This window comes from Drosophila albomicans, chromosome 3, assembly GCF_009650485.2.
Source record: "Drosophila albomicans strain 15112-1751.03 chromosome 3, ASM965048v2, whole genome shotgun sequence".
In the NCBI taxonomy this organism is placed as follows: Eukaryota; Metazoa; Arthropoda; class Insecta; order Diptera; family Drosophilidae; genus Drosophila; species Drosophila albomicans.
The window spans coordinates 17,247,325-17,270,328 of record NC_047629.2 but is presented as its reverse complement, the minus strand read 5'-3'; the positions used below and the strand labels follow the sequence as shown (position 1 = coordinate 17,270,328).

General features: G+C 41.6%; 1 protein-coding gene across 1 annotated transcript; it reads left to right on the top strand.

Moving 5' to 3' along the window:
* Window positions 1–3,821: 3,821 nt before the first annotated feature.
* Window positions 3,822–21,393, top strand: LOC117566645 (serine protease filzig). Its single transcript, XM_052004807.1, has 8 exons — window positions 3,822–4,904; window positions 15,238–16,786; window positions 16,871–19,548; window positions 20,157–20,343; window positions 20,402–20,586; window positions 20,647–20,762; window positions 20,859–20,978; window positions 21,053–21,393. Exons 1-8 carry the CDS (start codon window positions 4,676–4,678, stop codon window positions 21,215–21,217), a joined length of 5,229 nt encoding a protein of 1,742 aa, XP_051860767.1. The 5' UTR covers window positions 3,822–4,675; the 3' UTR covers window positions 21,218–21,393.
* Window positions 21,394–23,004: the final 1,611 nt, after the last annotated feature.

The window sequence follows — 23,004 nt, the reverse complement described above, 5'->3', positions numbered from 1 at the left end:
TCGACAAGCTGTTTGAGTATGTGAGGTTAAAAATATAATATTTCAGTTACTGTTTTGAAGGAGAAAAATTATGTAACAACTCAAAAACTGTTTTAGCTAAGTACAATTTAAAGAATATACGAGTAAGCAGAAAACATATTCGACATTAAAATCAATCGATATCAATATCTGTATCAATCAATTTTCTTAACCCAAGTATAAAAAATTGTTTTTTTAATCCCGAAATATTTAATACTACTTCCATTATCGAGAAACTCAACTAACGGCGCTTTGGATGGACCCTGATGAGTAGATTAAAAATTGTACAAGATGACTCGATTAAATATAGTGTTTTTGGTATATTTTGTTATTTCCATCCTTAAACAGGTTTAATGGAACACTTAAATCCTAAATGCACGAAAATGCTTGATTTTAAGTACTTTTTTTGTAAGTATAAAATTCTTAAGTTGAGTGAAATTTAAAAAGTATACATATAAAAATAGTTTGTAGTATATTTTCACCTAAATATTTTTTCTTCTATGAGAATCCCTACATATTAAATACTTTCCACCTTTGCAGGGCATTCACACAGTCGTTTTGTGGCATATTGATTTAACTTCTAATATTTTGTTTGTTTGTTTCCATTGTGTTGTACCATCATAGGTTAACACTTGCTTGCCACTTGCTAAAAGTGAAATTATTGTTGTTTTATGTACCGTGGACTACTGTTGTGACATTGTCATTTTGTCAATTGCCTTGGAACTTTATGCCTAACATTAGCTTCTAGCAGTCGACGAGTTAGCATTTTGCAACTTTATAAAACCTAACTAAGTTCGAAAAAGTCAAGTGAAATGGAAAGTTCAGTTCACCGTCTGTTGATGATTATTTGCCTGTCGGAGATAACGAAATTGGATGGCGAAATATGTTTGCTCAATTTAGATGGCAATTAATCACAAGGGCGGCGGCAACTCAACTTGATAAATTAGCTATGAAAAGTTCATCTAATGGTCAAGCGGCGAAGGCAAAGAGAAGCTGCTTAACTTTCGTTTTCAATAACCAACGCGTTTGGAGACCACAGCACAAAAATAGTGAATTAATAGGGCTAATAAACTGCAAACTATTCGAGGCGAAGGCCTATTCGGAAGGCGTTGATGTGGCTGTTAACAACGGCGGTGAATTTGCCCCCAAGGGCATAACTTACATCTCGTCTGTCTATACACCTGACTATTTTTTGCATATCGACGAAAATAGTTGATTAATTGCGATAAACTTTCAGCGGCGAACATTTAAGCGAATAAAAATAAATAAGAAAGCAACAGCTGCGTGTGCTCGACTGTGAAATACCCTTTACTCATTTTTAGTTCAAAGCAAAACAGTGCGAAATCGATATAATCGTTAAAATATACTAAATATAATACGATATACCAAAATACTTAATTTTTAAAGTGCTAATTGTATTATAAAATACTACAATTTATCAAACAACTACATTTGGTATATCGATATACTACTACATTTAAAATATACCATACCATACTATATTTGGTATATCGATGGAACTTTACTCAAAATATATAATATATATAGACAGAAAGACGCAGAGACGAATATGACTATATCGGATATATATATACTTTACGGGGTCGGATATGTTTACTTCTGCCGTTATTAAATTACAATACCCGTCTACGACATGGGTAGATAGTATAAAAACTTCAAACTTCACTTTCAGCACGAAAATTGATTGGTTTGAACGCCCACAAAACTGAAGATCTTGGCCAGGCCACGCCCCCTTCGTGTATCTCCTTTCACACACAGAGCGACGCACAACGCGATCGATGATTGGCACAATCTTAGAAATTCAATTTCACACACTTGTCGCTCACCGTCTGCTAGCTAATTATGTTGATGTTTTTATCGTTTCGCCCGCAGCTGCTCCTCCTGCTGCGTCCGAAGTGCTGAAGTGCTGAAGTGCAAAAATCGTTTGTCAAAGCAGAAAAAATAGAAAATTTCATCTCCGTCACGGTTGATCAAAGAGCTCAAAAGATTTGCGAATTCATAATCTTCCACTGCATAGTTGTTGAAAGCATGAAAAACATTTAAACATTTCATAGTTATTTATTATTAATCGCATTTTAGCAACCATATAAGCTATAACAAATCAATCAGAGACAACAACAAAAAAATAAGAGGTCTGTAAATGGAAAAGTTTTCATATTTAATTTAATAATTTGAGAGATATTATTAAATCGAATTAGACTTTGTCAAACTATTTTATTAGTTTTAGGACAAACATTTAATATTCATTTAATATTCAAACTGCATTCATTAACAAGTAGGAGTTATGTTAATTGAATGTTGAAAATATCCGAATTTATGTATTCGAGTTGCCTTAAATCAACAGAGCAACCCATTCATTGATTCGAATAGCATTTCTTTCTCTCTGATCTTGGATCTCAAATTTACTTTCGATTATATAATGCTCGCCAGCGGCGTCCACAAAGTTAAATCGAATACAGATAAGATGCATAGCGAACTTTATCATTTTGTGCTTGTGACTAAACATTCGTTATATGTTAGTATGTTAAAACTTTTGTTATTTTTTTCTCATTGTTGTAATTTGGCACCTTCTTGAATATTGTCTGGGCAGCTGGGTGAAAGCGTTTCGATTTGAAGTAGTCTTTGTTTTAATTTTCCTGGAGCTGTGCACTTATTATGCTAAAATCATTTAAATTATAATAAGTCATTTATATTTGTCTAGTAGCACTGTCGCGTGTCGTAATACTGAAGCCAACTAATGATGCTCATGGGAAGTAAATTAAACTGTGTGACGGACTCGAGCAAACTCATACAAAAGGGAGGTGTGAAAGTGCTCAGCTTGAGGTTCTGGCGATTAAAGATTGGGCGACTGTGTGCCACCCACGTGCCCGGCATGCCCAAATGGCAAAACTATCCCGCAATGTTTTCCATTTCAATGACTCTGCGGCCGACCACAAGAGCAAACCAAAAAGGCAAAAGACACACAAAAAGAAAACAATCACAAAACGGCAACGACAAAAACAACCACGACGACGACGACGTTGACGACAATAACGAAAGTGAAATTCTATACAAAGATCGTGTCCACGCTTGACCAGCCAAGTGCCATGCCTCTGGCACCGGCTCGGCTCGACTTGGCTAAGCTGAGCTATGCTAATGTTTTTGCTTGGCCAAGCCAAGCCCCAAAAACAAGCGGCAAGCGGCGGCAACTGCAATGCTGCACATTTAGACTGAGACGTTGACAAACTAAACTAAGTGAAATTTGGGTCAAGGAAATGCCAAACGACAGGTTAGAGCCCCGCACACTCACACACACATACACACTCACACAGATAACAGTTATTGGTCAGCTTGTTAGCAATTTGGAATGCACTAATTGCCAAGTTTGTGTCTTGAATCTTTTGTTATTGCTTGCAACGGATCTGCATGGGCCGATAACCTTGCTTAATATGCGACTCCGATACGCGATATCTATGCACGTAAATCGTGCATACGCCATGGTGGCCCCTGCTGCCCACCGAGATGTGCCACCGAGGCGAAAGCTAAGCTAGGAAAACCTAACGCCACTGTTACTCTTGCTGGTGACATCAACATGAACATCGACATCGACATCAGCATGGCAAAATTCCAATTGATGTATGTGCGCTCGCACTTCTTCTTCTGCTTTAACAGTGATTTAACAGTTTTGCAAGCCGCTGTTAACTAGTTGGCACCGCTGAGCAGCTCTTAACCGCAACGCGTCGCTGTAAACCGTTTCAGTTGAGATTCAAACGCGCACGCGTGCGGACGTTGCGAGTGCTTACACACACACACACAAACACACACACACAACGTATACAGAGAAAGCATATGAAACAGGAATATCGGTGCTCCCAAAAAAAACCGAATCAGTAGCAGAAGTAGAAGCCGAAATAGAAATGTTTACCATTTAAGCGTCTCGCGCGCGACTCATAAAAATACTCGCACGTCGTGCTCTCTTGCAACGGCACGCTCTCGCTCTCTCTCTCTCGCTCTTCTTCTGGCAACTCTTTGGAATTCTCTCGCTCTCTCGTGCTAAAGTGAAAGTTTTGCCACACAAAAGTGGCAAAGGTCCGTTATCTTCTTGGCCAGCGCTTGGCAAACGGGCAACGCTGACAATCAGACACACGCGGAGCGTTCAGTTGACCGGACGCATGGCGCTTGTTCAAATTTCGCATCGCATTCGCATTGTGCAACTGTAAATTCGCCGATGTACGCCGTTTATAAACATAACAAACCAATACTAAATGTATAATTTAGTGTGTGCGGTTAACAGTTAGAGTTATTTAAATTGTGTGTGTTCGACTGTTCGAGTTCGAGTGTTGTGGTGTTTATTTCGGTATTGTTTCAATTCGTTTCAAATTTTATCAAATCGTGCATGCGACGCGCGTTCGTTGCCTAAGTCTTTCGTTTTTTGCCTAGCGGTACATTTAGTCGAGAAGTCGAGCGTGCGGCGCGGAAGTTACAATTTCTTACAATTACAACATCCAAACACCACACTCATTTCGCACTGGCTTCGCTCAAACCCTAACTGAAACTTGTCGACCGTCAGTCTAGCCGAAGTGCCAAGTGTCCCAGTGTCCAGCAAGCGAGCAAGCGATCAGACTGACCAACCGACAGACCAAATACGACCGCAAACATGTTTAAGTGGGTTATGCCGGCGTCGCGTAGAATCGCGACGATAACGACGACAACACAACTGGCAACTGCAACAGCAACAAGAACAACAGCAGCAGCAACCACAACAAGAGGAACGACAATAACAAAGCGTCAACTACTTTCCAACGCTTTAACAACTTTAATAATAATAGGCGCATTATTTGTGCAGACAACAAGTGGATTTAGATCATCAATTGAATCGAATGGCGGTAAGTGTCGAAGACAATTTCGTATTGAATGGCAAAGAAAGTAGTCGCGACTGCTGGAACGAACAATAATAGAAGCTGTAAGAATTATGAACAGAATGAAAATCAATTTGGCAAATTGCAAGCTCATGTTGCGGCTCGTTCTCATTGACAAATCGAATCGTGTCACTTGACACTTTGATGCCACTGCGAGTGAAAGCCCCTCTGGCAGCCAACCAACAACATTAAAGCAGCAGCAATAGCAGCAGTCGCAACATTGATGATGCTATTGACAATGGCCAAAGTCAAAACCAAAAGCAAAAAAAAAACACATAAACTGTGCCTTTGTGTCAATAAATGAACAGAGGCCAACAATTCCACATGAAAAACTTTGGCACAGAAAATGACTTTCCACACACAAATACACTCACACATTCACACACACACAGACACTCAAACAGTGAGACAGATAAACGAGAAGCGCAACGCACTTGGCAATTATTTGGTTCATTTTATGCCACATTACGAGCACACACATTTTGTATTTGCCATTTTTACCTTTTTGCAACAACAACAACAACAACAACCACAACAAAGCAGTCGAGTAAGAGCTACAGATGAGCACATGAGTAGACTCATCTGTCCGTCTGCCTATTCACACACACACTCACACAGTTTTATATACTTTCTTATGACAGTTTTTTAGCTTGTGTATTTGGCTTTCTGCAAACGCCGCCGCTGTGGCTGTTGTCGCTTCCTCTGTCGCTTTCGTGTTAATTGTTGCCGATTTAAAAAGTGAAACAAATTTCTAATGTGTCAGGTTATTAGTTGCTATCGAAGGCACTGGCACACTTATTGTGCTGTGTGCCCAATACTTCAATCGAGTTCAGCAACAAGCCAAAAGACTTAAGCTACAAACTTTAATGTGAAAAAAGGCTCAAGTGGATAATGGCAAAGAAAATAAGTATTTGTCACATGCAATTCATAAAAACAGAGCGAGAAATATAAAATATTGAATGAACTTTGTTTTAAAGACTATGTATTCAATATAAATAAATAAAAATACTTTCAATGTCAAATTGAATAACTGTTGTTTAGAAAGAAAATTTCCAGATCTCAAATAAAATTAAAATTTATGAAATACAAAGTCAGACTGAATCTTAAACATAATCGTGGGCATATTTACATAAATGAAATGATATTAACATTTTCTTAAATCTATCATAAAAACTATATTAAAAGTAATTATAAAAAAGTTTAGTTTGAATACTTTTTAACGAAAGTCCAATCAACAGTTCAATTAAGTTGCTAAGGTATTATTTCGTATAAGTTCAATTGAATGCAGGTTGTTAAACTCTTTCATAAGACTTGAGCTGAGTCGAAGGTTCACGGCCCTTTCGGTTGGTCTGCAATTGGACTTTATTTATGCAGCTTACACAGTGAAAACCTCTTGCCAAACACACACAGACACACACAAAGATGTAGACACATTCACACAATCAAATCATCAAATCATTGAACAAACACTTTTATAGGTTGGCTCAGGTAAAAAAGAGAGAAAAATCAGTGCTTCCGTTTTGCGGACAACGTTGCTGCGTCAGAGGCAGCAATCGCCATGGCAGTTGCAGCAGCAGAGTTAGAGTCAGCAAATGCCAATCATGCACCCAATGTATCATTAATAATACTAGCTGCATGTGAGTGTGTGTGTGATCGACGTCTAAGCAGAAAAACAATTTTCAATTTCTATTCAATTTTTATTTGTACACCAAACGAAACGAACAAACTAAAAAAAAGAAAGAAAAATCCCGCGGCGGCCACTGTCCTAGCTGCCAGCGCGTGCGAAATGAAAATGTCTTGGCCAGTAGCCACAACAACAACAGCAACAACAACAATAGCCAGCTTTTGTTGTACAGGTTCTGATCGAAGAGCGTGTGCCAGTTAGCGTCTATGCACTTGTCGGTCCGCAGTTGACGTTGAGTTTGCGGTAATTTGCGACTCACTCCAGTCGACTTCATTCGACTCGACTCCACTCAACTTCGCCTTGGGGAAGGAAGCTGATGTTGCCGCTGAGTGTGGCTGCAACTGTGACTGTGGTTGTTGCCATGTTGCTGCAGTTGTGTTGCTGCTGGCAGCAGTCAGTCAGTTGTTCAGTTGCTCAGCTGCTTGGTTAGTCAGTCCAGTCAGTCAATTTTCAGTGTCTTTGGCATCGATATAATTTCGAGATCACGTTTTTACCGCTGTCCGGTCAAATGCTCCACATTAAGCCGAGTCGTCTGCGTCTTCGCCTCTGTCTCTGTCTCTGACGTCTTTGGTCGCGGTTTCGGTCTTGGCAAATTATTGTGCTTAAAAAGCAATTCATAAGTCAGTTTTGTTTGCGTTTTAGGCGCTTTGGCTAATTGCTTAACTGTTGTTGCTCTGACACTTGATCGGTTTGCTTCAATTTATGCAAATTACGTATACGCAACGGTGTTTCATTTCATTTCATATTTCGCTGCATGCAATTAATGTGAAAGCGACATTTCTGACTTTCTTCCACAATTTTATTTTGGGTGGCGGGGCAAGGGCAAGAGAGAGGGAAGGGGGCAAAGCGGACTGCTGGTTTGCCTCAAATTTTCCCACAGACGTTTACCACATCATAAAACTTAACTCAATCGCATTAAAACTGTGACACATCATCAACATCAAGTGCCACCGAGAAGAGCATTTCACCCAGTGCACACTCACACACACACAGCATAGATAAAGACAGACACGATCATAGCCATAAACTTGTACTCGTATATCAGATGACGGCAATTGAGCTGCACTTCCTACGCCACAGAGAGCAACTCGGAACTATTAGTGCATAGCTCAAAACGCTTGTGAATGAGAGTCGTGAGTAGTGTGAGTGTGTGTGAGTATGTACTTACACTCATACCCATTTGTTATTTGCTATTTAGTTTATCTTTTAAGCTCATCAGCATTGCTCAAGTGCTGCTCGTCTTGGCCAACGTTTCCTTTTATCGACAGAGCAGTTACAAATTATCGACTTGTCAACACTTCCAAAACCAACTCCAAGACGCAGACAAAGTCACAGTTGGAGATGCGAGTCGTGGAGTTGTCTTTGTTATGGATGCGTCTAACAGGAAATACATAGCAAACGTCAAATTTGTTTTGACATGTTTGGCGGTGAAAGTGAAATTCTCTCTCTCAGCTGCCGATTGGCTGCTGCTGCTGCCGTCTTTTGTGAATGTTATATGTGTTGCCGAGGGGAAGTGTTGGAAGTATGTTTGTCGCCGCTTCCGTTGAATGACTCCACACATTCTAAAGGCCTTTTGTTTTTGCAATAAAATCTGCATACGCATTTAAATGCTTGCCTTTCATGTGCAGTGATTAAAGTCGCTTTTGTTGCCTCTGAGATTTTGCACTCTTCTTCCTTTCCATAGTGTTCATGTGGTTTTAGTTATCGATCGGACTATTGCCAAAATGATGTCATTTATTTCGGGCCGACAACTTTCACTGCTCCGTTCACACACTCAATTTAACGACTGCGTTTGTTCATCATGCATATTTGATTTGATGTTGAACGATTTGTTTTTCTACTATTTTTTTGCCAAATTTTTTGTATTGACTGAAAAGTTTCTTAAACCAATGTTCCCACAAATGTGTATCAATAATACTTAGTCACTAAACAAACGAGTAGCTAAACTTTTCACTTAGCTGAAACGCGTTCATTGTGCGGAAAAACAATATCACAAACGAAATAGAATAATAACAATCATTTACATACAAAACAATGCAAAGTTCTTATCATGCTCGAGTCAAACTGAAATCGAGTGACCTGGCAAAAAAGAGAACAATAAAACCCCACAAAAGTATCATAATAGGAATAGCAGTAATAATAAAAGAAGTAGTAGTAGTAGTAGTAGTAGTAGTAAGAGTCGCAATGAAAACAAAACGGAATAATGTACTTACATACGATTTATGAACAATAAAGAAGAAGAGCACAGCGAGCAGACAAGAAACGACACGAAACGAAACTGGCGCAAAGCTAAAAGCTGAACCACACACACATTCCCATTCTGTGCATGGTGTGACTGCGTGTGTGTGTGCGTGTGTGTGTGTGGGGCCTCTTTTGGTGTCGCTGTGCAACCTGTTCACGCTGGACGCACTCGACTCGCGGTTGACACTGTGATTACCTTTCTTATTGCGGACAGCTGAAAGCAAACACACACGCACCACACGCTGAAAAGCCACACGGAGATGGGCACGTGAGAATCGCCCAGAAAATTCAAATTTGATTTTTAACCACGTTAACACACTAGAAGTTCACTGCGTGAATATAATAACACAATATTTATTAATTTACACATATCAATCAGAAATGCAAAATCAAACTCAAGGAATGTCGATTATTGAAACGAGCAACAAGTTTCAAATCGATTAAAAAGCGTTACAGAGGCGAACTACAATTTGATTAACTGTTCATGTCAATTAAATTGCTTGCACTTCATTTAATTAAGCACACACTCGTTAATAATATAATAATAAGTAATAGAAGAATGTTCATTAATGCAATTTAATATACGGTACGCTCAGCAATGTTGACATTCTTTATTGCGTTTAAATTTGTGTTAATCATTGCGATAGCAACCAGTTGCCACTGGAAAGTGCTAAGCATATCGATGACAGCGTCGTGACACGATAAGCCTTTGTAGCATCTCTGATACGCCCGTTGTCCGCCAGTTATTTTCAGGTTTGCAGTACGAAAAAGAAAAATAACAACAGACAGTTTCCCATTAGAATTGCACGCGTATAATATGTACAATCGTATAAATATACAAACATATATGTATATGTGTGTGTACACACTGGCTGGAGCACTTGCACATTCACTGTTACATTACCGGTCTTTTCGGTCGCCGCATTTTTTATTTGGGTCACTGTTACAATTTTTACACTGCCATCGACGTTGACGAGGAGAGCAGCCCAGGTTGAGGAGGAGGCGGCGGCAGAGGCGACTACTTGACTGGCGATCGGTGTTCCGATTTCGATTCAGATTCGGATGCTGTGCCAATTCAAAGAACGAGGAGCGACACCCGACCCGATGCCAAATCAAATGGGGCGGTCTGAAATGCGAGCAGCAGCTGCAAATATGTTGCAAGTACACATGTGTGTTGTGAGTATGTGCGTGCATATGTGGCACACAGAGCTAGCTCATTTTGTGACTTTCAAATGCAATTTTATGTAATTCAAGGCGCTGTCTTCCCGTGTGTAGCATGTGTTTGCGTGCAAATCGGTTATATGGTGCATGCCACAGTCCAATTCACCCAGAGCTTGACTACTAGTGCATGGAAGCCAGAGTTATGTTTAATGTTACTGCAGTTGCAATTGCTGCTCCGACTTACTGTTAAACAATTCAATTACATACATTGTGATTAATAGAAATGTTTTGTTCCGGCTCAGCTGCCACAAATTGTTGCAGTCTATTTGCTGCATCTGCATCTGGATTTGACCCTGGCCCTGGCCTTATTAGACAATTGATAATCATCTCGCTGGACATAATTGAAATCTTTCCCTTTCTTTTGCCCATAGTTGTACCTCAAGGGTCAAGCTTACTCGATTTATTACACAAAATGTCGACGAACAAAATAATACTTAATAAGAAGAAAAAACAACTTTCATTTTCCATCACGCAAAACGGAAAACTTCTTGCGTGACACCGCAGAATGGTGTGGAAACAGATGCGAGCTTGTAATCTTAAGATGGGAGTTGGAAGATTGAAGACTGAAGACTGCAGATTAAAGATGATGGCAAACATGGCGCACAGTCGCACGTAAAGCCCATTAAAATTAATAAATACATACAAAGAGTCTCGTAAAACAACAGCAACAAATCACAAAACAAATTCAATTTAACTAGCACGAAAACAAAAACTCTCGCTTTAGCTAGCTCCAACGATTGTGGTTGTCGTTGTTTGTATTTTTGTTGCTGTTGTTGTAATAATTAGTTGTAGCCCAAATCAAGCGATAGCTGTAAACAGTTTTCCTTTTGTCCATGAAAAGTGAAATTAACCCAAGATTAAGATGAATGTGGAAGTTGTTTTTTAATGTTAATTTTGTGAAAAGTGACAAATTCATTTTTCTCCTTTCTTCTTTTTTTTTCTTCTAAGCGGACATTTCTTTTTTGTCGATGTTTGGGGAAATTAATTTCGCAAGAAAAGTTTTGTGTGTATTTATTCGTTTCTAATTATAGATAAACTATAATTATATCTATTGGTTCTCGGGCAATTAAGCTACTTATGGTGTCCATAAATGTAGTCCAAGAACATTTAAACACTTTCACAAAGCAATCAGAGCAAAAAACGTTAAATACCAAATTGGCCAGAAGCGTAGCAATAATTTATAGGCCTGTAATATTAAAACCGATCTCTAGCCAACTCAGAAGCTATTAAACTAGCATGTTTGCATATACTTCCAGAGTATCTATTCTTATACACCTTTAATTCTCTTTAGTTTTTTCTTGTTTTTTTTTTTTTTGCAGCTTTGAGCTAATTGATCGATAATAATTTTCCATTTTACCGTTAAAGCGCCTCGTTTGTTTACATTCTTTGGAGCTCGATACGTTGCGTCTCTGTCTCCGTCTCCGTCTCTAGCACTGTCTTGATCTCGGCATTTCAACCGGCATCTGGCGCTCTTTGTCTTCCTCTCGGAGAAGATGCTTGGCAAGAAAACAAGTTCTACGAATCCGATCTGCTCTGTAGCGTGCAGCATATTTCATGATTTAATTAATTTTCATCTGTGTGCGAGTGTGTGTGTGTGTGTGTAAATTTCACTGCATGCGATGTAAATGAAACGCAGTCGATAACTGTTTCATGTCGGGGCCAAAAAGAATTTCCAATACATGCTTCCAATCGAAGTTGTTGCTGCAACAAGGGCTCCAGTGACATACTGTTGTTGTTGTTTTTGTTTGTTGCGGTTCTTTCTTTTTGGCAACAATTAATGTTTATGGTCAAGAAGTGGTCAAAAGAACAACCTGTTATCTCATTTTGTAGTGGCTTCATTGTTTTCTTTTAATTCTTTATACTCTTGCTGAAAGTATTTCGATTTTGCGGACAATTGAAGAACGAATTTAAAATTTTTGATCAAATTAAATAATAGTTGATAGTTTATTCATTAAAAAGTAAAGACTACCATGACTAAAAAAAAACAGGTTAATTTAGTCAATAGAAATTGTATTATTTCACAAAGTCTTAGTCAGCCTATGTTATGAATTTAATTATAAAAATGGTTGCGAAATAACCACTTTTTTTCAATTTGTTGCTCTTCCATTTCTGAACGATAAGCACCGAAAAATTTTGGAAATGCGGCGCAAAAATTATTCAGGCGTTTGACACACTTTCGTTCCCCCCAAAGTCTGGGTCTGAGTCAAGTCTAGAGAGTTTGGAGAGCGTACACAACGCAACACACAAGAGAGCTAATGTGTGAGTGTGTGTGGAAGCCGGCTTTTGGCGTGCGCTCAGTTATTGCTCTTGACGTTGTCGCTGTTGTTGTTGTTGTTGCGATGCTGTAACCTATTTTGCATGCCACTTGGCGATTATTACGATACATTGACTTGAATTTCTTGTTGCAACCAATTAGGGTCAGAGGCATAAGCGTTAATAACCCCCTGAGATAAGTTGCCCCAATCGCGCGCAGCGACAACCACAAAATAAATCAGAAATCACAAATCAGATATAAGATATAAGAGTCACGCATTCTCGGTTACGACTTTGGCTACGCCGCTGCTGCTGTTGTGGCAGGTGTGCCCCAAAAAATAACTAATGCTCATGCAGCGACGCGTATAAACATTCTTTGCATATTTAATGGAGAGTACCGAAACGACGTTAGAGTTTTTGCTTTATGATTTTCTCGGGTGTTTTATGGCATTCTCTTCAACTTTGAACAGCATTGTGAAGGTCACAACTTTGAGAATGGGAGACGTTATGCTGTTAAAGAAGCTGTGAAATAACCACGATATCTTTTATCATACTCAAGTTTCGTAATAGAACAGAACAGAGAACTTGTAGATTCTAACGGAATTGAAATTCGATCTGAATAACTAATAAATGTATTTAATAGTTTGAATTCTATATTATCATAATCATATCATTTAAAAACGAATTCAATTCAACTTAAATACAACATTAAAGTTAACCATTGATTATAGTATTTAGTTCTCAGTAACTTTAACTAAACTAAAGACAACCCTTTGTTGGATTCAAATCAAACAAAATGAAGTTAAATAGCATAATTATCGCACTCTCGTTCGTTCCCAGAGCCTCACAACACCCAACACCATAATTATGTTAGCTAAACAAAAGAGGCGCTGTTAAATGGCAATGTTAAGTTAACAGAATGTTTGCTGAGCAACCAACTTGATGTCTTGTCTGACGTGTCTGCCTGCGGCCTTTTCTCATGCCTCCTCTCTTTGGCATCGTTTTGTGGGTTTACTATCTTTTTAACGATTGTCGGAAGAATACTTCAACGCACTTGAGTGTCTAATCATAAAATGCGAAATGTCTGCAAATAATAAAGCCACAAAAAGTAATATTAATAATAGACAAAAAAAAAGTAAAACCAGCGCCACTGAGCAGAAAAACGAAATCGTTTGAAAAATTACGAATAACAATAACACAGAAAAAAAGCAAACAGAAAAAATGAAATTAAATGAAATAAAAAGGCAAACAAAACACTATCACTTTTCTCAATTATGTGAGTTTTTTGCGGTGTTGAGATGTTGAAGTCCACGGCCGAGTTGGAGTCGGAGTTGAAGTTGGGGCTACGTACTGGACATTCTAATTGGAGTTTTAGCGCTGCGCGTTGATAACTTATTCACTTTTCTCGCTCTGTTTACTTTCACTTGACTCCAGCTCTGAGACGTGCCCAGCATGAAGGAGCAGGGTTTTTTTCGATGTATTTTTTTTCGTTTTTTCTTCTCGCCTTACTTTACAGTTTGTTTTTTTTTTGGGCTTTTTTATGAGTCAGGCTGTAACTGTAAGTTAATGTTGGCTTTCTTGCAATTTCATTTTCGTTATCGCTTGATTTATATTTAATTAGCAAGTTAATTGTTAATTGATTGCGACTACAACTCTTCATTTATTTATGGGGTCTTAGAATCTAGCACTCGTCTTCCGTATTGAGAATTTCGGGCTATGCTCCAATTTGGGGTAAACATTGACACACTCTTCAGGTAAATTCGGAATGGGAGCAGCCACAAGTTGAGGTGTTAATTGTTTGCCTAAACTCGAGTCAAATGCCAGTCTCAATTGATTCCCTTGCTGGCTTGTCTAATTGCAGCACGAAATCAATGAGCGTCACTTGAAGCCAAATGTCAAGTGAGATGCGATTGTAGTTTTTGTAATGAGAAAAGTTTCTTAGCTCATTTGCCAAATCAGGCGAAATAAAAAGTCCCCAAAAATGCAATTAAACTGCATTTAACCTAAACGAAAAAGTTTGGGGGAGAAAAAACCAGGTAAAAAGGCAGCGTTGAACTTTGACATTGCAGCAGCAACTTGGCAGCACTTTCACTTGCCACTTGCTGCTGCTGTTGCTGTTGCTGTTGTTGCTTCTGCTGCCTTTCGAAGTGGCACGTTTAAGTAGTTGTCGACGACGACGACGGCTTGCAGAACGACAATCGTTTCTCATGTTAATTGAGTTTATTGTTTTTGTTGTTTTCTTGCTTCATAATTAGCAGTGCAAAATGTAATTAAAATACCTTTCGTCAAGTGCATAAAGAGGAAGCACAAATATTTAACAAACCAACAAATTGTCACTTTCATTTCAAGAATTTCGAACGCACACAACAAGATTTTCACTAGCTAATCCAATTATGTACAGTTGCCTGGCTTTGATTTTGACAGACAACTTAATTAATCGGTCTAAGCCTCAGGCATAACAATATAGTTAATTGAACTCTACCATTTGGCTAAACGGAAGGCTTAAAGTTAGTACTAAACTAATTATGAAAAGCTTACATTTTTTGGCAATTGAAAGCACACAAATCTAAATAATTAGAGAATAATTTGCAACACATCACAAAATTGAGCTTGAATTTAATTTAACTTGTTAAATTATTATCGAAAGATTTGTAGTTAACAGAGAAAAGTCACACCAACAATTCACACCAGTAATATAGGCTTATTTACAAAGCTGGTTTGCACACTCGCCATACTTTTATTTTATTAACAAGTACGAATCTTATTAGCAGAAGAATTTTAATTGCGAAACGTCGAAAGCGGTTTTCAAATATTTATAAGATGTCTATTGCAATTATATCTTTTTTGCTTTTCACAAGTCACAACTAACTGGATGCTGTTGCCTTTCTCTCCATTTTGCAGGTGGACGCAAATTGTTTGGTGGCTATCGCATTACCCCGAAGCATTGTCGCGCCACCAAAACGCTGCCCAGCTCCGATCCTCGATCAAATGGACCCACCATCTGCATGTTCAATCATGAGTGCGCACAGCGAGGCGGTGAAGTGGTGGGCGCCTGTATGGATGGCTTTCTGTTCGGTGCCTGCTGTCAGATTCCGCAGACGCATGAGTTGGCCAGCACCTTGATCAATGATGCGCAGAATGCTTACTTCCAGCAACATCAGCAGCAGCAGCAACAACAGAAACTGCAACAGGCAGCGCAATCCTCCTACGAGAACTACGGCGAGCAGCAGCAGCAGCTGCAGCAACAGAAGCCACAACAGCAACAGTATGACCAGCAGCAACACAAGCCACAACAGCAGCCGCAGCAGCAATATGGTCAACAGCAGGAGGATGAGCAACAGCAGCCACAGCAACAATATGGTCAACAGCAAGAGCAACAACAGACTCAACAGCAGTACGATGAAGAGCCTCAGCAATATGCTCAGCAACAGCAGCAACAGAAACCTCAACAGCAACCACAGCAGCAATATGATCAGCAGACTTCACAACAACAGTACGATCAACCATCGTCACAACAGCAATACGATCAGCATCAGGAGGAAGCACAGCAAGTTAGCGATGAGCAGCCAGCACAGAACATCTACGATCAGCAGAACTTAGACAAGGTCTATCAGCAATTGAGCAGCACGACCAGCATTGGCCAGCACAGTGTGCAGCCAGTTGTCGAGGATGAGGTGAGCTTCTCCAGCGGCTCCACCGAAGCAACAAATTCGCAATCAGCCAGCGTCGAGTTCGAACAGGATGCCGAGCTGCAAGTGAACAATGATGCGGCCAACTTTAATGAGGTCAAGGTAACGGAACAACCACCAGCAATTCATGTCAACAAGCACTCTGTGAAGATCAACACGTTCTCATCGCCCCCTGGCAACGATGACTTTGTGATGCAAGTGCTGGCTACGTTGCCACCTGAGCACAATGATGATATTGTGACCTTTACCACAGAGGTGCCCACCAAGATCTCAGGCAGCACCTTGGATCACAGTTCAGAGTCAAACTCGTTTGAGGAGACACCGGCCACAAAAGCACCAGCTACCACAGCTGCGCCCACGACAGCCAAGCCAAAACCTCAGCCAAAGCCACAGCCCAAACCTCAACCCAAACCACAGCAGAAGCCACAATCGAAGCCACAGGCTAAGCCAACGATTCCAGCAAAGCCAATGCCACAATTGGCCGAGACCATGAAGCGCCCCGTGCAGCAGATCAAGGCGAAACCAAAGCCTGCCGCACCATCGAATATGCATCATCACAATCATCTTATACTCGATGGCGGCGAGTTCACGCACAGCGATATTACACATCCTGGTGCAGATGCTGATCTTGTCGAGGACTTGCAGTTCTCCACCGGCTACGGACCACAACCAGTCTATGTGCAGCCACCGCAGCAACAACTATCATCGCAGAGCTACACTTCGTCCTCCAGTAGCAGCAGCAGCAGCAGCAGCAGCACTCAGCCTACAGCTGCCACGGAAGATAAATATATTCTGGTGCCCACATACAACAATGAGAAGCGTCCAAATCCAGTTGCGAGTCAGAGCAATCCCACTACAGTCTCCTCGATTACCACGCATGTGGACTCCATTGAATCGATCATTCTGCAGCTGAGCAACAGCAGCCATGGTCCCAGCTACAATGTGGTTAGCCAGCAGACGCCTTCCTATGGGTATGCACCGCAGACGGATCACAGCGAGACAACAGCTGCAGTCACAGCACAACCCGATGGCTACTATCAGCAGAGTCAGGATGAAGATGTCAAGTCGCCAGAGCAGGATTATGCCTACACCACAAGCCCCAACTATGAGACCAGCTACGACAAGGTGTCCGATGAGCAGGATGTTTCCGCCACTGGCAGCCAGTCCGCAGAGTTGCCAACACCGCGTCCCACATACAGCGAGGATCAATCCTCAGTGCTGGATGAGCACACAATGCCCGCCACTGGCTACAATGATGCAGCGATCCCTTCGGGCCCACAGACCTCGGAGTTCAACAAAATGCCCGTCATGGGCATCGCTTACCCCGTGGACATGGCGTACCTAGAGAGTGAGTCGGGTCAGGCTGAGCTCTCTGGCTATGGTCAGCTGAGCAGCGGTTCCCAGGAGGCCAACACCGAAGTCAGCTATCAAAAGATTACAAACACCTACACGGAGCCACCGCAACCTTCGCCTGCCTATGTGCGACCCTCGACAGCAGCTAATCGTCCCGTTGCCTCGTATATTGGCATGGTGACAATGCAGCACTACAACGATCCGCTGCCCGCCGAAGTGTCCGTTTCGTCGCACACCACCAAAGTGCAAGAGCAATACGATGCCAGCTCCGATGGGTATCAACAGACGGAGAAGTTGTCCATTGCCAGTCCAGTACCCACATCCAGTTACATTGCCAGCACCACAACTACACAGGCACAGCGTCCTCAATACGATACTATGGATAGCTCTTCCACACGTCCTGTTCTGATCACCGCTAGCCCCAAGCCGCGTCCCAAGCCCAGCAGTAAGCGTCCGCCTACAAAGAAGACTCCTCTAGCGCAGCCCAGCAATAGCTATAATCAGCCACAATTTAGCGAGCAGAACACTAGAAGACCCGCCTATGACGCAGAGGAATCTCCTGTGACACACATACAAATCAAACAGCCATTGGGCAACTACAACGCGGAGCAGGTGACACAACCAGCGGACACGGGCTATCCACAATCCCAGTCACCAGCTGCCAGCTATGATCAGCCAGCGGCAGCTCCTACTGTTAGCTATGAACAGCCATCTTCGCCAGCCGCCAGCTACGATCAGTCGGTGTCTCCAGCTCTTGACTACGCCCAGCCAACTATCAGCTATGATCAACCAGCTCCTGCGCCAGTTCCAGTACCCGCTCCAGCGCCAGCAGCAGAGAAACTCGGCTACAATGAGCAACCTGTGGCCAGCTCGCCAACACGCAAACCCGTCTCATCCAAGCCAATTTCCACCAGCTATGTCACGGGTCCAACTACACCACGTCCACCTGCTACCGTCGACTATCACTACGACAAGGTGCCACCACTATTCATGGCCGACGACAAACTGGATGCCTTCATACAGAGCACAGCTGAGAATATCTTAGGATCTACGCCAGGCAACTATCAGCCTCCTTTGTATGCCACCGCCTCAACTCCCATTCACATCCAGCAGCCCACGAGCAATTATGGTGGCCACAAGAAGCCAGGTTTCGTGCAGATCACACCTAAACCCACTGCCATCAATCTGGTGAGCTCCAATTCATGGATCAATAACAACGAAAACAACAACAACAAGGTGGCTGCCACCACAAACTCTTACATCTATGGCCCAAGTGTGACCCGTCGTCCGGTTAGCACACCGGCTGTGGTGAGCTCCAATGATTTTGAAGATCCGGGCTACTTTGGCATGCCAATCACCGGCGCGGGCAGCAGTCCAGTTCACGTGGCCTTTACGCAATCGACAACCGAAACATTGTTCGGACTTCCCTCTGATGATAAGCCCGCCTTCCCTGGCTACTATGGTCCTACACCCACATATCCGGCATTCTCGGTGCCCGGCGAAAAGGTGGGCCAACAAGTGAACGAAGAGACCTACACGTCACCCAATGACTTCGTTAACTTTCCACCGGTGCGCAACCCCAATCTGAATATGTCTGCCGCCTCGAGCGCTGTGACCAGCGATCTGGAACTGTCCACGCCTGCATTTGTTGAGGATGTGGTGCTAAAGGATAAGATGCATACGCTCGTCCACAAATTGGTTGCCTCGTTGCAGGGCAACTTTGAGGCCTTGGCTGACATGATCGACGAGACCAACAATACCGCAACCACCTATGCCGCCGGCCCCGTTGGAGGTGCCACTACCAATGTTAACCGCAAGACCACTCGGAAGCCAGTGCGTGTGGCAACCACAGCAAAGCCCAAGGCCACGACTAAGAAACCTGTGACACGAGTGTCCACCAAGGCGCCCAACAAGAAGACTTCTGCAGTTAGCACGTCTCGCAAACCGGTGACACGTCGAACCACTATACCGAGCACTACAACGCGTCGACCCAGCTCGAAGAAACCCACCAAACGCATTGGCAGCACTGTGAAAACCACTGCACGTCCAGCGAATGATGAAATCGTAGACGAGGAGGATGAAGAGGATGTTAACCCAAGTCCGCATGAGAATGAAATCGATCAGGGATCAACGCTCAGCTCGTACGGTGGTGCCAATGGACGCAAGATACGTAAGTATTGAGTGATTGAAGCAAATGGACATGAAGCATAGACCCCAAGCCAACTGTCTCTATCACTCTCTATCTCACTCTCTCTCTCTTTCTTGTTTTCTCTCTCTTGTTCCTAATAATCGCATTTACATTATAACCCCAATCGATCCACTGTTTGCTAATCCGCATACATAACTCCTGCAATCATCCGAAAATCATTCCAAAATATTTAGCTCGTCGACGCAAACGGCCTGCTCACAGGCATCGTCATCATTGAAAAGCCATCCTAAGCCCCAAGTCACACAGCTAGTTGTAGTACCCCACATCTCCTAGTTCCTCCCCAAGTTCCTAGTAGTCCAAGCACCTTGCCTGATCCATTATGCATTCCCCAATATTGCAATTCTATGTTTCCTCTTTGTAACTCTCTTACTCGCTTTAACTGTATCTCACTAGCTGTCAGTTTCGGCAGCTAGCTTGCTTACTCGCTTATTTTGTGCTCTCTCTTTATTTCTCTATGCCTGTCTCGCTCTCAATCTCCCACGCTCTATCACACTCTCTGTTTCACTCACACTCTCTCGCTCTGTGAACACTCCCTACTCCTAACCTCACATTTCACTCCCCATCAACAGAATGCGGCGTTCGTCCACACGTCAAGTCCGGACGTATTGTCGGCGGCAAAGGCTCCACGTTCGGCGCCTTTCCCTGGCAGGTTCTCGTCCGTGAGTCCACCTGGTTGGGACTCTTCACCAAGAACAAATGTGGTGGCGTTTTAATTACTAGTCGCTACGTCATCACCGCCGCTCATTGCCAGCCTGGGTAAGTTCTTTAAACCATCAAAGTTAAATCATTTGCTAATAATTTGTGCCTCCTACAGCTTCTTGGCCTCTTTGGTCGCCGTCATGGGTGAGTTTGACATCTCCGGCGATCTGGAGAGCAAACGTCCCGTCACAAAGAATGTCAAGCGCGTCATTGTGCATCGCCAATACGATCCGGCAACGTTCGAGAATGATCTGGCGCTGCTTGAAATGGACAGCCCCGTGCAATTCGATACGCACATAGGTAAGTTCCTTAATCACCATGAAAAACGCTTAATTTAACTCTTTTAATCTAAACTTGCAGTGCCAATTTGCATGCCCAGTGATTTGGCTGATTTCACTGGACGCATGGCCACGGTCACGGGCTGGGGTCGACTCAAGTATGGCGGCGGTGTGCCCTCGGTACTTCAAGAGGTTCAGGTGCGTGTTGCCAACTGGGAATTGCCCGCATTTCCACCTTGACTACAGTCATTTGTACGATTAAAAACTTTTTAATTGCTTTCTCACACGCTACAGGTGCCAATTATCGAGAACAGCGTTTGCCAGGAGATGTTCCACACCGCTGGGCACAACAAAAAGATCCTTAACTCCTTCCTGTGCGCCGGCTATGCCAATGGGCAGAAGGACTCTTGCGAGGTAAGTTACACTTATTGAACAGTTGCACTCATGCAAAACACCTAATCAATCAATCAATGTCCCTTTTTTTGCAGGGCGACAGCGGTGGTCCTTTGGTGTTGCAACGTCCTGATGGTCGTTACGAGTTGGCTGGCACCGTTTCCCATGGCATCAAGTGTGCGGCGCCATACCTCCCGGGCGTCTATATGCGTACGACATTCTACAAGCCTTGGCTGCGCAGCATAACGGGCGTTAAATAGGCCACGCCCACTTGGTCAAGGCGCAACAGGCGAACTGTAAATAGAAGTAGTAGAGTTAGAAACTAGCAGAAAACAAAGTTGAAACAACTTTCATATATTTTGTAATTCGAACGTCGCATTCTCGACTCTGACCCCTTCATGCACAATCATCCCCCCTCAATTCCCCCCACATACACTGTCATTAGCTTAATTGGAAAAGTGTATCAGCAGTAGGAAAAGCAAAACAAAAAAAAAAACAAGAAAAAAGAAAAATTCTCGTGAAACATGAGCAGGACACAAATTGAGTGCCATCTACAGTTTTGCATGCCACGCAAGTGACTGTCAAACTGCAAGCGCACAATTTGTGTTGCCTACTTTGCGGCGAGTACTTTTATTCATTTTAGCAGCGCGTGCCTAACAGAGTAGTCTGAATGTGTTTAATAATTACAAATTAAACTAATTTATTGAGCCTAATACGCAATAATAGCTTAAGACATAACATATTTATTTGTACGCTAAGTCTATTTATTTATTTATTTAAATTATTTGATATATATTTATTTATTGACGATTATTGCTGTTTTTTTTAAAATGTGTGCGCCAATTTCATTTGATTCAACTAAAAACTTCACGCGTTTTGATTTTCATATTTTAATAATGATAATAATCATCAATTGTTAATTTTCATAGGCAAATTGTTGTTATGTTAAAATGAAAGAGAGCGAGCGAGAGCAAATGTTTTTAGTTCAATTGAATTTACTAATTATTTAAATTATTTATATTTCTCTATAAATATATATACATATCTAAACTTGTTAGTAACTTAAGTGCAAACAACGAACAAAGCGAACAAACAAAAAACATGACGAAATAAACGAGAGTAAATTAGTGAAATAGCATTCACAAATTCTTGAACTCCATTGAGAATTGTATTTCCTTGTACTTGCTATGAATTTGAATCAGCAAATCCGTTTGCTCCATTTACTCACAAAGCAAAAGGGCGAGTGAAAATCATGAAAAGTTAATTTGATTTCATGTTGTGCAACTCTAGACCAAAGAATGCACGAAGAGAATTCTGAAAGGTAAGCAATTTACAGTTTGGATATAAAGGAACTTTCTTCACTCCCAGTTCAATGCAAACTCATTGATGGAAATAACCATTGGCACTGCACTTGACTCGCATCAACTTTTGACTTTTGCTTTCCCCAGTTGCCATGTGAATATTGAATATCATATTGCCAAAGTTGCTGCATTAACCCATTTGCCTCGAGTCTCCTGGGTGCCCAGATGCCATTGCAGCCAAAGAAGCCATCATTTTCAGTTTTCAAACAGCATCTTAAATAACATTCTATGAACAACTTTGTACGCAAAAAGTACGAGACATTGCAAGCGATTTTAAAGCCATTTCATTGGGGTTAAATTTCCGGGAAAATAATCGCTCTGACTTTATACTTATGGGGGGGCAATATTCGCATAAACAACGCAGGTGAATTTTGGCTCTTAACGTGAATTTAAAAGCTCCAAAAATAAAAAATCATAATAAAACGAAAATCATTTCTGTGGTTGAGTGCTTTTCAAAACATGAATAAACGTTTGAGTACAGGGTGTCTTACAAAGAGAATTTATAGCTAAATTTCAGCTGGAAATTAGAGCTGTATATAGCAAAAAAGAAATTCAAGAATTCTATGATAAATATACAATATTTACAAATTTATTTCATTGCACACTGCAAACTATTTCTTCTTGGCAACTCTTCAAATTTATCTCTATTGCAATCCATTTATAGACTCAAGCAATTGAATTATTCA

Coding starts and splice junctions, on each gene's coding strand:
- LOC117566645 (XM_052004807.1), top strand. CDS start 4,676: ATGTTTAAGTGGGTTATGCCGGCGTCGCGTAGAATCGCGACGATAACG. Junction 20,344..20,401: donor GCCGCTCATTGCCAGCCTGG/GTAAGTTCTTTA, acceptor TGCCTCCTACAG/CTTCTTGGCCTCTTTGGTCG. Junction 20,587..20,646: donor GCAATTCGATACGCACATAG/GTAAGTTCCTTA, acceptor CTAAACTTGCAG/TGCCAATTTGCATGCCCAGT.